General features: G+C 54.1%; 1 protein-coding gene across 1 annotated transcript in view; it reads right to left on the reverse strand.

Annotated features, from left to right (window-relative positions):
* The window catches only part of SAMD10 (sterile alpha motif domain containing 10), a 37,625-nt gene that overhangs the window by 12,756 nt on the left and 10,114 nt on the right, over window positions 1-14,755 (reverse strand). The window contains exon 2 of the mRNA XM_024219450.3: window positions 7,838-8,022. Coding sequence (XP_024075218.1) covers window positions 7,838-8,022 — 185 coding nt within the window. The remainder of the gene's footprint in view (window positions 1-7,837; window positions 8,023-14,755) is intronic.

Consider the following 14,755-nt stretch of genomic DNA (forward strand, 5'->3'; position numbering starts at 1 on the left):
AATGGGGAGTTCAAGCGACATTTCACAGCCCGCTCCAGGGATGGTCCTTTCAGAATAAGCCCAACATTTGAGACACTAAAGCTGCCTAGAAACCCCTTCCCTCCTCCCCCCCAGCACAACCACCTTGTGCTTTGCAGTGCTCATGAGATGGGTACGGACGCTGCAGCCCGCCATCCCGGTATGCTTGCTGGGCATCCGGCCCTTGCTGTCCCCGCTTGGCTACAAGAAACTCTCGGTCTCCATCTCATCCCCAAATTCTTTATCCCACTTGCACTGGGAGTGAAGTCATCCCAGGCTTCGGACACTCACGAGGAGCCAGAGTGAGGGAACAGGTGACTAGCTCTTTGCACGTGCACTGCACCCATTCTCTCCAGAGCAAGGGGGCCACCCTCACAGATTGCAGGGATTGGGCTGATTTAATCTGCTCAGTGCAGAAAGAAGCAGTCGCCAATGATGGGAGGTGAAGGGATGGATGCGTTGAACATTATGCAACAGAAAGATAGGGGCTGGAACTGCATCTGCAGCTCACAGCTCCTGCAAATGACTTAGCTAATAGACCTGTCTATGGTCCACTGTTGTCAACCAGGCACCAGCAAGTTACCTCCAGCAAAATGCAAAAACCCTGTTGATGGCGCTGGGAGCATATGGCCTGGGCTGGCGCAGTGGCATCACTTACACCTGGACCCTGTTGTTCTGAAGAGGATGGAAGAGTACAAGAACAGCTTGAGATTCAGCAAAGGCCCCTCTGGTCCTGGTGGACCTGCCGGCTTGCTGGTGAGAAGAGTTTTTCTGTAGTCAGGCTGCTAACAACTGGAAACCCCCCAAAACAGAGACTCCAGGGGACCACTCACCCTCTGCCCCACCCCAATCGTGGATCCCCTAAATATCCCCACAGAAACTCTTTATCAATAAACTCCCTGCACTAGGAGGCAGAGAACCCTCGAGCATCCACTTTCTTTCCCCTGCATCTCTAGTGGTTAAGAGCATGAGGCTGGGAGCCTGGATTGGAATCTTGGCACGGCCATGCGACCCTGGGCAAGTCACAGAATCATAGGAGTGGAGGGACCTCGAGAGGTCATCTAGTCCAGTCCCCTGCACCCATGGCAGGACTAAGTATTATCTAGACCATCCCTGACAAGTGTTTATCTCTCATCCTCTCTGTGTCTTGCTTCCCTCAGCTGTTAAATGGGATTCCTTATGGAGAAGCACAGGGCTCAGAGCGCAGTGACCCTTGATGCCATGCCAGAGCAACGGCCTACCCGCTAGCCTTACTCATTGTCAACCTTGCTTGAAGCTTTTCTCTTAGTGGTCAATATGGGAAGAGACATTGTTGAAAAGCAGACTGTAGAGCCCCATGGGGGGGAACAAAAAGGGACATCCCGTCCCTTACCCAGGATCCCAAGAAGTTTTCGGGCCTTACTCTCATGGTGTCCCAGCCAACATTCAGTAGAACCTGGCTTGTCAATGGCTTCAGTGCAGCCAGAGGTACATAGCACATCCCTGCTTTCATTCACTCCAGCAGACCCTCCACGGCAAACAAAAGTCCAAGATTCAAACTCATTCTGGTGGCAATGTGATAGGGTTAAACTTGCCTCCCAGGCTATGTCACAAATATGTTCCTCACACCGAATTCCTGCCTCCACCTTCACCCACCTGGGACACAGTCTCCCCTCTGGCACTCAAGAAGCTGCCTCCTGCAGCTGGCCCAGGCACTCTGATTCTGGACAGCACTGTCATGCAGACCAGAATGTCCCACCAGGGACTGGAGCATTGGCCCCGGGGGCACATCATGTGTCTTCATTGCCCTGGCCAAGTTCTGAAGCCTGCAGGTGGCTCTGGAGTTGTGGTAAAGTTTTCTTCTTCCCATTTGATTTTTACAGAAACTTCAGCGCTGCAAGGTCATTGCAACCCGGATTAAGCTCAGTACAAAGCAAAGAACATGTCCCGAGCAGCAATAGCAGGGACTGACTATTCCAATCCTTCACGGAGAATGTTTCTGGCCAGCAGGAGTTCTCTTCCTGTCAGGAGGCAGCCCAATTAGGTGGGGAAATAGGCCTGGGAGGCCAAAGTCCACAGTTCCTTCTTAGTGCTCCTGAAAAGGAAGGTAATAATAGCCTTGGCTGGAGGCTGACACAGTCCACAAGTACAGCAATGGGGCTCTGGGCGAGCTCATTGCAGGAACTACCTGGGCTGGGGGCCATAAGAAGACCCCTTTCTGTACAGAGAGCGGCGGCTCCAGGCACCCACACAGCAAGCGCGTGCCTGGGGCGGCAAGCCACGGGGGGGCAGCATCCCGGTCGCCGTGAGGGCAGCAGTCAGGCAGCCTTCGGCGGCATGCCTGCGGGAGGTCCGGCGGTCCCGCGGCTTCGGCAGCAATTCGGCGGCGGGTACGCCGAAGGTGCGGGACCAGCAGATCACCCGCAGAAACGCTGCTGAATCCGCGTAACCAGCAGACCGCCCGCAGGCGCGCCGCCAAAGGCCGCCTGACTGCCATGCTTGGGGCTGCAAAAAACATAGAACCGCCCCTGTGCACAGAAGCCCCGAATCAAACCGTGCTCAGAAACAGAGCTTCCACCAATGATCACAGGTCCCGTTGGCTGCCCATATGAGCCAGGGCTGAATTTTTTAAATGTTTCTTATTAGCCACCTTTCCTTCCTCCTGATTTTGGATTAGTCAAAGGCAAAAATGACCCCGGAGAGGGCAGCTCTGCAACACAGCACTGCTCCAGAATCCCCCCAGCGTTCGACATGCACCTTTCTATCCTGAGCTTTGTCCATCAGCACTTCAGGGGGGAGCTCTGCAGAGCAGCCATCAGCTGCCGACAGTGCCTGCACCAGGAGAATTTCCCCCTGGCCATCTTAGAGGCGTTTAAGGCTTCTGTACACCGCTACATCAGACAGGGGCTATAAGGGGCAGGAGAATCCCTCCTGAGATCTTTCGGGGGAATTTTGGGAAACTAGCTCAGGTGCATGTGGGCACATGCCTGAGTGTTGGGGCTGTGTGTACAGGAGGGCAAGATTTTCAAAGAATCTGAATAGCCACTGAATAGCCTAACTCCACACCACTGTTACTGTGATTTTTGGGAGCACAAATTGGGGAACTGCACACACTAGTTACCAGAACTGGCATTTGCACATGCCGTTACCCACTTTGCATGCACCGTTACATTAACTGCACGCATAACGTAGGGGTGCGCTTTGAGACCCTTCGGAAATCTGGCCCAGGAGTCACAAAGAGTGTCTGTTGGATATCCCACGACTCACGGAAACTAATGCAACGAGACATATTCCGAAGGTTCATATTCCGGGGAGGTGGGTAAGGAGGGGAAGGACTCTGGGCTTTAACATTTTCTCTCCAATACCCAACACATTTTCTGACAAAGGCCCGCCCTAGTGGTTTGAGCACAGGAGTGGGAGCCAGAGAATCCAGAGTCCTAATCCAGCTCTGATTCGGATTCCTGCTGTGGCCTTGAGCAAATCACTTAACTTCTCCATGGTCACAACCCTTATTCCCTCATAGGGGTGTTGGGAGAATGAATTCGTTGGGGGCAGGAATCAGCAAAGATGCAAAATGGATTCAGTTCCATGTGTTAAGCAAGTTGCTCATTTAAGTGCCACGCACATTTTTGCATGTCTCTTCCCCATCGTGGCGGACTCACCAGATTACGATTTTACATGGGCAAATCTTCCAGTGAGCTCAACGGCAGCATGGACAGGAAGGAGATTGTTATGTGCCTGTATGGAGCCTTTCCTCATTAAGGCCAAAATCGGCTTGCGTCCCCACAGTTCACCCCCATTCACACCCCGTTGAACATCTGGTTCTAATGCAGAACACGACTATTTGCCCACAGATATCAAAGTAACCAGCAATGATGGGAGAAGGAAAACAAAGTGCCTGAGCATAACAATGGCTCTTTAAAACCAAACAAAGAAACAATGCTGAGACCACAGCACCACTTATCCAAATAACCCACCCACGGGGTAATAGGCACTTAGGAACCCGCAATTTCCCCAGACAGGAGCGAGCCCTGCAGAACTCCTGGCCGTTCAGCACGTTTGCACAAATTGGCAAGCTGTCTGAAATCGCCTGTCCCCGAAACTGGCTGAGATTACACCTCGAACGTGACCGCTAAGCCAAACAGATGCAGCCCTGCACCTGGAAACTCTTTCAGAGCATATCATAAAATATTTCCTTTGCTTGCGCCAGATGAGAATCTTTCAACTTTCCTTCCCCCATCCCAGTGATTTTCAGACTGTCTCTGCTGGCCAGGGCAACTGCAGTCCTGAGCAGTAAGGTCACAGCGGGACGCCCTCAAGCTCTAGTGGCGGTCTGGAGAACCAGGCTCTGAGGATGGGAACAGCACACACCGAGCCCTACTCATCTGCAGGTTCTCTCTTTTGTTATTTCTGCTCAGCTGGAAGCTCGGCATGAGTCCCTGGGCTCCTGAAGGTGGTAAATGGGGAAGTGTAATGAATCAATGGCTCTTCTTCCAGCTGGCTGAACTAAACTGTCTCTCTGATAAACTCACAGCCATGAATATCAAACACTGGTGTTTCAGGGACTGAGGTAGAGGCTGCCTTAAAGGCTGTTCTACTGGGAAGAGACCAAGGAACCATCTGCAAGGTATCTGCCTTTTAATGTCCTCCTTCCATGGGTCACGTGTGAAAGGGCTGCGAGGTCAGGGTTTCGAATACAGTCAAATCGCTTTGCATTAATTCACCCGGCTTCTCTTCATTAGCTTCTCTCGCTTGCAGGGACAACACAAGTTGAAACCTTTCTCACCTTGAATGCCTGCCCTGGGGACGTGGAGTCAGCCAGCAGGGAGAGAAGACAAGCTTCAGAGCAGTTAGGATTCAAAGCCAAGCGGATGCCATGGCCCATTTCTGATGGGACTGCGCGACAGGGGGCAGCAGCGTTGCTTCCTCGTCCCCAGTGAACCAGGACTCAACCCCAGCTCCGCTTCCCCCTCCCTTTGCACAGGTGCTCAGGGGAAGGGATACAAGGATGGCTGCTTGGGACAGAGTTGGGAAAGTCAGGGGCGGCACCCACGGCTCAGAGGGCAGGGCTGGAGCGCTAGCTGCTGCCTGGTCCTTTTCTGATGCTAGCCACTTAAATTTTCCTCTCTCCTAGCAAGAGACCTTGCTGACCACAGCTGCATTTCTCCACTGAGCCATTGCCCCAGCTGACAGTCTGGGGGTTACCACTACTCAGGCACCCAGAGGTGGATCGCCACAGGGAGGGGGTGAGATCTACTTTGTTTTTCTAATCCCAGAGAAAAGCGCCCTCCAGGTAGCATCTCCTGAGGCCACCCTGGGTTCACTGCAGGGACTAAAATAAAAGCACACATGCTGCAGCCATCAGACCCGTCTCTAGCTCGGTCACTGGGGAGCTCCAGCTGGAAGGGCTGGAGATTTTCTCATCAAGACTCTGTTAATCTCACCCAATGCTTGAGACCTCTGACTGTCCCTGAGGAGCAAATTACATTGACATCAGGAGAAAGGAGCCTGCGAGTCCATGGATGCAGAAGTGGGTCCTGAGCAGAGTTTGACAGGATGGGCTCAGCACAGACCGCAGCAGGGCAGCTACCTCATGCTGGCCTGCCCGTCCATGGAGACCCAGCCCTGCTGCCCAGGAGGGTGAAATGGGAATTTAATTTCCATGGGTCATCTAGGGCTTATGTACACAGAGACTCAGCGCGTGGCAAGCTGAGGCTGGGTGAATCTGCTGCGCACAGACTGGCCGGGTGGTCCCTGCTCTTGGGCACTAAAAGTCCCCTAGCGCACGTTCACCTACTCCCACGTCAAGCAGCAGCGGGTCAAAGTGCACCAGGGACCTTTTAGTGCGCAACAGCAGGGTCCGCGCAGCCAGTTAGCGTGCTGCACATCCACACCCCTGCTTCCCATGCACTAAGCCACCATATGGACAAGCCTTCAGCCCTGGACTTCTCTGCCAACACTGCCAAGTGGAAGTGGGCCCCTATTAGTACAAACTGGATTGTGGGCACTTGGCAAACCTGGAGCTTGACTGAAACCCACCAAACTCATTTCACAAAGGGGAGGGGGCCACTGAACTGTCCCCCAGGCACTCACAGTGTGTACTGAGCACTGGGGAAAGGAAATTAAACGTCAGCTGCATCCTGGCCAGGAGGAGGCAGGATGAACACGCAGCTGGAACGAGATATTGCAAGTTTAAAGCCAGACGCGCGCATTGCATATTTTCTTAGGGTCTGAGTCAAAGTCAGTGGCAAGGCTCCCCAGGTCTTCAGTGGTCCTTAAGCACCAAAGGACGTTACAGCCTGGTTGTAGTTGGTGGGGTTGGTTTTTAATGCTGCAGAATTAGAGGCCAAGACATTCAGCACAGAGAGACACGGTCCTCTCTCTGCACAGAGTGACGCTGAGCTGGAGGCACGAAGCGAAATGCTTCTGGCACCCTTAACTCAGCCTCTGATGGACAGGAGTTTGTACTGGAAATGAAAGAACGGATGATGCAGAATTGCTGGTGTCAGCACCTTTTGCCTCCCTCCTTGGGAACACTCCAGTGATGAGGCAGCACTGACTAGTGCCTTCTCATTAATAGCTAGTAATAACGAATACAGTGCCCCTGTGGGTTCACCTGCCGACTTCCTTCCCCAACAGGCCAGTCAGGACTGCAGTGAGACCTTTTGCAATGAAAGGACAGCAGGCGCCCCCAGTCCTGGCTGGAGCAAAATGCAGTAGGCTGCCACATGGTAGCTTCATGGAGAAAGAACGCCGGGGCAGTCACTGCAGAGATGGGGCCAGAACCAACCCCCCGGACTTCGGGGGAGTTTGGTCCAGACTCTGTAGCTCAGGCGCATCTCTGCTGCAGAGATCTAGCGTTACACCCCCATGGCTTCAGTGGCAGGTACTGAATGCCGTGCAAAAAGCAGGCTTTAGAGTCAGTCTACACTGCAGTTGGAGGTGTGTGATTGAAACTCTTTAACCTAGTTCGCATGGGTACTAACAGCAGCGAAGACACGGCAGCAAAGGCCGTACAAGCCGGCCTGGAAGCCTGGCTACATACTTCCATTCCTAGCTTGTGCGGCTGTGTCTTCACGGTTATTTTATCCATGCTAGTTAGACTGAAGCTAGGCTGGGTACGTCTACCTGAGCTGCAATCACACCTCCAATTGCACTATCGACATACCCTAAGGGAACACTGCAGCGCGGTGTGTACAACACAGAACCCATGCCCACTCCAGGTCCCCACGCCTGCTCAGTGCAGGACAGCAGCATGCACTCTGCTGATGAACCCACATGCCACTGAACCCCAGCGGCAGGTGCAGCCTGCCTAATAAAAGTCCCACTTCTCTTTTCAGCTTCAAAGCCCTGCAAAAAAAGAGAATTAACAATGCTTCCAAGTTCCACTCCCCACCCCTACTCCTTCCACACGGGGGGTTTTTAAAGTCCCCTTTCAATAATCAGCTCTTCAATTCTGCAGGTTATGAACTCATCATGAGAACGTAAAGCAAAATCAGGAGCCTGCTCTTGCGAGGTTCTGAGCTCCGCGGGAGAGACACTCCCCTTAAAGTCAACGGGTTGGGAGGGTGTTCAGCACATTACAGGACCAGTCTGGGAGAACAGACCTTCTCTTTCCCTGCTAGACAGGCAAAAGGAGTGCGAGCTCGGAGATCAGAGCAAGCCAGAGCCTAGGACTGTGACACCTCATGCACTGGCAGGGGGTGGGGATTAGGGGGAGCGCATGCTGGAAATGTGCTGGACTGGCCCCCTCTATCCCAAAGGGCCATTCAGCAGTGCACGTAGACATGGCTAACGCCCCATAAGAGGCGAGGAACGTGCACTCCTGACAGGCTGGTACCTGTGAGCCTTCGGTTCCCGGCTGCTGTAGGAGCTTGACGGTCCTGCCTCCTGCTGACCTCTGACTCCGCCCGTCATGCCAGGTGAGGCTGCTGCCCGTGTTCCGCTGCAGACGGTAGTTGAGGTTTTCGGCCGACACCGTGTGCTCCAGGAGGTTCCGGCAGAAGCTGAAGTGCGCGGCAGCGGCTGGGGAGGAGAACGATTTATATCAGAAAGACAACAAACATACCCCATGCACCAGCGTCCTCCCACAGCTGCCCAGATTGCCCTATGCGCTGCTGCTCAAGAGGCACAGGACTGAGTCCACGTCCTCCAGTCTTCTTCTCTGCCCCTGAGGCCGAAGGATCGGAGAAGGATGTGGAAGTGCACCACATTGGCAAAGCCTGTGTTGCTTTCCCCTCCAGTGGCTGGTCCTCTAGAAGAGAACAGCCTACTACTGCTACCTGCTCTTAGCTGCGGTGGCAGAAGTCTGTTCTACAAGTCCCAGAGCAACCATGCAGGAGAGGGCTGTTGCTATGGCAGCGCTTGTGGCCAGGAGAAGGGCTTGCTGGGAGGACAGGGAGTATTTTCCAGTAAGAAGACGGTGAGGCCGTTCTAAAGGAAGGAAGCTTGTCTGTGGGCTGCACAGGGAGCAGAGGCAGCATGTTAGCAAGCCCAGCTCTTCTGAAGGAACAGGAAATCAGCCCCAGTTCTCAGTGACCAGCTTTGGCTGCCAGCAGACAGGGCCGCAGGCACTTAAATGCACAACGACACCCAATGGGGCCGCAGCCGCTGATGAGGAACCATGCACACGGGCTGCAGGAGCTCCGACCGCAAACCCCAGCTCCGTGAGGAAATGGGCTGGCTATGGAGCTGCGTACCAGATGCATTCCCAGGCCCCTCTCCCACTGGCAGGTGGGCTGCTAAGCCCCGCACTCAGCTGTGCTTGGGTTGGACACAGGTGCTGCATCGGCGCTGATTCTGGAGGCTTTGACGTAGAGCTCCCCCGAGCCCAGGGCTGGCTAACTGGGTCCCCTGGGCCAGAAACCGCCACACACACACAGGCAATACCATTACATTTAGTGTCCCAGCAAATTAAGGCTCATTGGAGGGGAGTTTGCCCCAAGCAGCCATGTGACCAGCTAGGACCCGTTAACCCTTTAGAAGCTACAGTGCCTTAAACTCGTTGGCACTGGCCTTCTGGTCTGCGGGGCCCCATGCTGTGATGGGGGGTGGGGGAAGCAAAGAGGAGGTTGAGCAAAGAGCTGCTTAGGGGGAGGTGCAGTGTGGAGCTCTGAGTGTGAACGGGACCCTCCAGCTGTGGCTTGAGCTTTAGGCTGGCCTGGCCTGGCCTGCCCCACACATGCCGCTCTCCCGTGTGGGGGGAGGGTACGGAGTGCCCTTTTGCCGTATGGATCCCCTAAAACTTCTCCAGTCCGGGCACTGCCAGCAAAGCCGTACCGTACCCTGACGAAATGCCAGAGAGCTCTGCAGCGAGGAGCCCACAGGCCAGGGCTCGCAACGGGGCAGGAGCAGTGTCTCGGACCATTGCTGGGCAATCCTGGTGCATTTTGCAAGGGTATTTGAGCACCAAAAATGCTGAGGAGGCAACATCCCAGGGGCCGCGTGCTGGGAGCGTGATCCGTGGAAAGCACGCTCCAGTTCAGAGGGGCAGGAAATAAAAATAGGAGGACAGGAAGGGGGGTGGGTGTGTGTGTGTGTGTGTGTGTGTGTGTGTGTGTGTGTGTGTGTGTGTGTGTGTGTGTGTGTGTGTGTGTGTGTGTGTGTGTGTGTGTGTGTGTGTGTGTGTGTGTAAAAGAGCCGTACACCTCTGCTCCCGAAACTGCCAGACAGGGTCTGTATAACCCGGGGTCCCGTGCTCAGGGCTATGACCAGGCCCTTGTTACCTGCCGTTCCCAGAACCAGACTTGAGGAGGGCTGGGGGCCTGGTGGGTAGAGCAGGGCGGGCCTGTGTTGTCTGGCTGGCTGCTGGAGGATCGTGAGTGCCGGGGGTGCTGCCTCTTGCCACCTCGCGCCTGTGAAACCATCCTGTCTGTTCAGATGGCTGCTGTTACCACGGCAACAGATTCTGCGACCTGAGTAACAGTGGGTCTGCGCTGTGGGCATTCCCAGCGCTACCCCAGTCCTGCTGCTAACCCCCCCGGCCCCAACCACTTGATGCCAGTCCCCCCAGCCCCTCCCTTCCCACAGCCCAGCCCAGTTTTCCTTCAAAGGAAAACACCTGATGGAGGAACCTGTGCAGAGATTTTGGTAACCGTATCATGATGGGAGGCCTCAAGCTTCTCATCGCTAGCGAGCCAGTGAAAGGCTGTGAGCAGCAGGCCGAAGCCCCTTGGACTGAAGGAATGGCAGGTGTGGTCTGAGAGTGCGCTGGCTGTGGGTACCCCTGTACGGGCTTTACGGGCATATCGTCTGTGGGTGCTCATGCATGGGGCTGTATGTACCCCGACTCTGGGTGCCTGGTGGATTTGCGTAGCATAGATATTACAAGAGCAGGTCGCAATACAAACTGCAAAGGCACAGCCTTTGGGATGCGGTCAAAGCCACGGGCCTCAGTGACTCCGCATGGTCTCTCGTGATCCCATGGCACTGACTGTTAGTAGGAGGGACATAAAGCTTGATCCTTTGGCCAAATGCAGGGCCGCCCAGAGGGGGGGGGGGGTGTAAGTGGGGCAATTTGCCCCAGGCCCCGGGCCCCACCGGGGCCCCCACGAGAGTTTTCAGGGGCCCCCACAAGAGTTTTTGGCGGGTCTTCGGCGGCAGGTCCTTCAGTGCCGCCGAACACACCCGGAGCGAGTGAAGGACTTCTTCCGCTCCAGGTCTTCGGCGGCAAGGGCTTCATCCGCTCTGGGTCTTCGGAGGCGGGTCCTTCACTCGCTCCGGGACCCGCCCCCGAAGTGCCCCGAAGACCCCAGGCCCCCTGAATCCTCTGGGCGGCCCTGGCCAAATGCCAACATGGATTTTTATATTCTACGTCCCTGAAACACACACCCTCCCTTCCCCCCCCCCCCCAATTTCCAGTGACGACAGGATTCTTCTGTACACTCTGCCCTAAGCTGTTGTGCAACGTTTCCGTGTACGTGCTACCTCTGAGGAGGCTGCATTTCAGCAGCCAGCGAGGTGATTCCTTAACGGAGGCACTTTGAAATTCTTGGCCGATGGCGCTCTACAAGTGAAACCATTCCTCTTCTTCTTGGCTCAGCCCCTAACGCGTGCTCTTGTTCACAACACCAGGATACTCTGGGGACGGGAATGAAAAATGCAGCATCAGCTGGGACTTTCCATTGCCAGGCTGGGTCATACCCTGAATGCTGTTTAAATGTCTTCCTGCCCCCACCAGTCCCTTATTTTCTTTTCAAAGAGAAGCGAACAGCCCGCAACCACAATTGCTTACGCCAGCTTGCTCTGATGAAATGAACAGAGCTGCCCGAGACGTTTGCCCAGAGTGCTAGCACCAGCAAAGCTTGCTTTGACACCAATTTTCCAGCCAGTGAGTCCCAAAGGGTCTGATTCACCAATTTGCTACACCAGTTTTATGCAAGTGTGTATGCACTGGGTTGGTCCTCAAATGCTGTAAATTGGGGTGGTTCCACTGACTTCAAAGGAGCTACATTTTGCCAGTTTCTGTGAGCTGAGTATCTGGCCCATTGCCTCCATAGAGTCAGACTGGTGCAATGGAGTGGTCAATCCATCCTGTGGAGTTCTTTGATAAAATTCCATCCACTCCCTCCTATCCCCAGACAATTCAGGGGTAAAGGAGATTTCTTGAGATTATAATGGAGCCCAGCAGATCCTGCCCATTTCCTCTTCCAAATCCTTATGAGACACCAATCAGAGCATTTACAGAAATGCCCGTGTGTCTGTGAATGTGCGATCACTTACACAGCTCTGAGTACATGCACACACGTGAACTTTGAACAGATGTGTGGGTACACACAGGTTTGAATTCACATCAGGCCCATGTGCGTGCGTGTGTGCATATGCACTGGTAACGTGAGTACATGCACACAAGGGTGTATTGGCACGTGTGGGTGAATAACCACATGTATGTGCGAGCGTGCCAGCATCTGCACATGCACGACCATGGGGAGAAAGGAAAGTAATTGTGCTCATTCGGTATTGACCATTTGGTTGCTCAGAAGCTTGGGCTATTCCATTTGTTCCAATTAAAATGTAAAATTTTCCTTTGGGGGGAAAGAAAATGAATCCTTCTGTAAGAATAAAGCGTCAGTACTAGAGTCACATGCTCGTCTATTCTAGATAAAAGGCCGGGAGGCTTGGCATAAGCCACATGGATCCCACAAAGCAGGGACTAAGACAGGGGCGGGCAAACTTTTTGGCCTGAGGGCCGCATCAGGTTTTGTAAATTGTATGGAGGGTCAGTTAGAGGAGGGGGTTGTGGCCCAGCCCCCACCTCCTATCTGCCCTTCCCCGGGGACTCTTGCCCCATCTAACCCCCACGTTCCCTGACAGCCCCTCTGGGATCCCTGCCCCATCCACACACCCCCGCTCCCTGTCCCCTGACTGCCCCTGGACCCCCGCCACCCCATCCAACCGCTCCTCTCATTCCTGACGGTCCCTCCGGGACCCCTGCCCCATCCAACCACCCCTTCTCCCTGTCCCGACAGCCCCTCTGGGACCCCTGCCCCATCCACACACCCCCGCTCCCTGTCCCCTGACAGCCCCTCTGGGACCCCCGCCACCCCATCCAACCGCTCCTCTCATTCCTGACGGCCCCTCCGGGATCCCTGCCCCATCCAACCACCCCTTCTCCCTGTCCCCTGACTGCCCCCGGAATCCCTGCCCCTGACTGCCCCCTGCCGCCCCATCCAGCCCCCCCTCCTTCCTGACGGGACTCCTGTCCCCATTCAACCCTCTTTTTCCCCCCGACCACCATCCACAGCCCCTGACCACCACCCCGAACTCCCCTGCCCTCTATCCAACCTCCCCTGCACCCTGCCCCCTTACCATGCTGCCTGGAGCACCGGTGGCTGGCGGTGCTACAGCCGCGCTGCCCAGCTGGAGCCGGGCCACACCGCCCAACTGGAGCCAGCCACGCCGCCGCCGCCACCACGCAGCACAGAGCACCAGGTCAGGCCGGGCTCTGCAGCTGCGCTGCCCCAGGAGCTCACAGCACCGCCGCCCAGAGCATTGCGCCGGCGGCGGAGCGAGCGAGCTGAGGCTGCGGGGGAGGGGGGACAGCAGGGGAGAGGCCGGAGCTAGCCTCCCGGGCCAGGAGCTCGGGGGCCGGGCAGGACGGTCCCACGGGCCGATTGTGGCCCGTGGGCTGTCGTTTGCCCACCCCTGGACTAAGATCTCACTGTTTAGACTACAATGAACAATCTGAAGCCACACAAAGAGAAGCTCCTCTCCAAGGATACCTGAGGCACTGTAGGAATGAAAGGGTTCAAGAAAACCATCATTCCATTGGGTGCTAATATCTATAGTTAAGGATCGGGGGTAGCCGTGTTAGTCTGTATCCACAAAAACAACAAGGAGTCCGGTGGCACCTTAAAGACTAACAGATTTATTTGGGCATAAGCTTTCATGGGTAAAAAGCCTCACTTCTATAGTTGGGATCTCTAGGGGTGATCCCTAACTTGAAAAGAAAAATCAACCCTTGTGCAACAGGAAACTGAAATCTAAGAAAATGCCACTCACTCAAATGATACGTTGTACAGAACTAAACCTAGCCAAGGAGTAGGACGAGGAGTAATGGGATCACATTCAGCAGAGAGAAATATAAAACGTTTCCTAAGAGTGAGAGCAATTAGGCTGTGGAATGGTCTCCTAAGGGATGAGGTGGAAATGCCATTGTCTGAGACATTTTAATCTGACTTAAGGAACTTTTAGGGAACACACTGTGGAAAGCAATCTTACATTGGTCCCCAAGGGAGGAACTAAATGACCGAACAGCTTGAAAGGACTATGGGTCCCTGAAAGGGAATGTCCTCCTTTCATTAATTTTCAGAAATAAAGAAAAAGCCCTCGTCAATTAATTACGACATAAACCAGCTAAGAGAATAAGGGGAAACGGAATGGGAAACTGGTCTGATCTAAGAATGGGCTTGCTAAACGTATCTGCTCTCCTCTATATGCCATGAAGGTTCTGATGACGCCCTGGATCGTGAGAGGATATGGGATTATTGCTCGGTAAACCACTGCAACAATTCTCTTGTGATTACTTCTTCTTTCAATATAACAAATGGAGCGGAGTCTTTCATGCAAATGCAACTGCATAGCGAAACCTGGTGCTCGGAGGCCGTGTAGGTACTTAGATAGAGAGCTAAGTCAAATCAGTGCAAGGGCCGAGCAACAGAGGCCACCCCACTGCAAAGAGGGGTCGGCTGGAGATGCCAGTCACAGGTGAATACCAAAGGCATCAGTAACTGGGAACAATGAGAAGCCAACAGGACTGTTCTGAAGAAGTGCAGAGGTTCAGATGGAAAGGGCTATTTCATCATTCTGATGCCAGCGCCGTGTAATGTGACTTTGACATCACAGATGGGAGGGGACCTTTTCTTAAAGAAGAGGGGAGATGTAAATGCTGACCCCATCCACAGGTTATTAAGCATTATAAGATGGCCGTCACAGAAGTAAAAGCCCCACTGGTGACTGAACGTTCCAAGCCAGGGTGATAGAGGTTACCAGCCGCCCTCAGAAACACAAGAGCCAATTGACAAGAGTTTGGGGTTTTTCCCCTTTTAAAAACAAAAGTATTATATAATAGACATGGATGCACCCACAGATGGATTGCTCGGTCTAGAATCATTTGTCTTTATGGGCCCTCATTAGGGGGATATTAGATTCTAAAGCCATGCCATGTTTGGATGCTTACTTCCTTTGCTAATGGGACCGTAATTCATAGATTCCAAGGGCAGAAGGGACCATGCTGACCATCTGGTCTGATCTCCTGTAT

Source organism: Terrapene carolina, unplaced genomic scaffold (genome assembly GCF_002925995.2).
Source record: "Terrapene carolina triunguis isolate 2854851 unplaced genomic scaffold, T_m_triunguis-2.0 Scaffold130, whole genome shotgun sequence".
Classification (NCBI taxonomy): domain Eukaryota; kingdom Metazoa; phylum Chordata; order Testudines; family Emydidae; genus Terrapene; species Terrapene triunguis.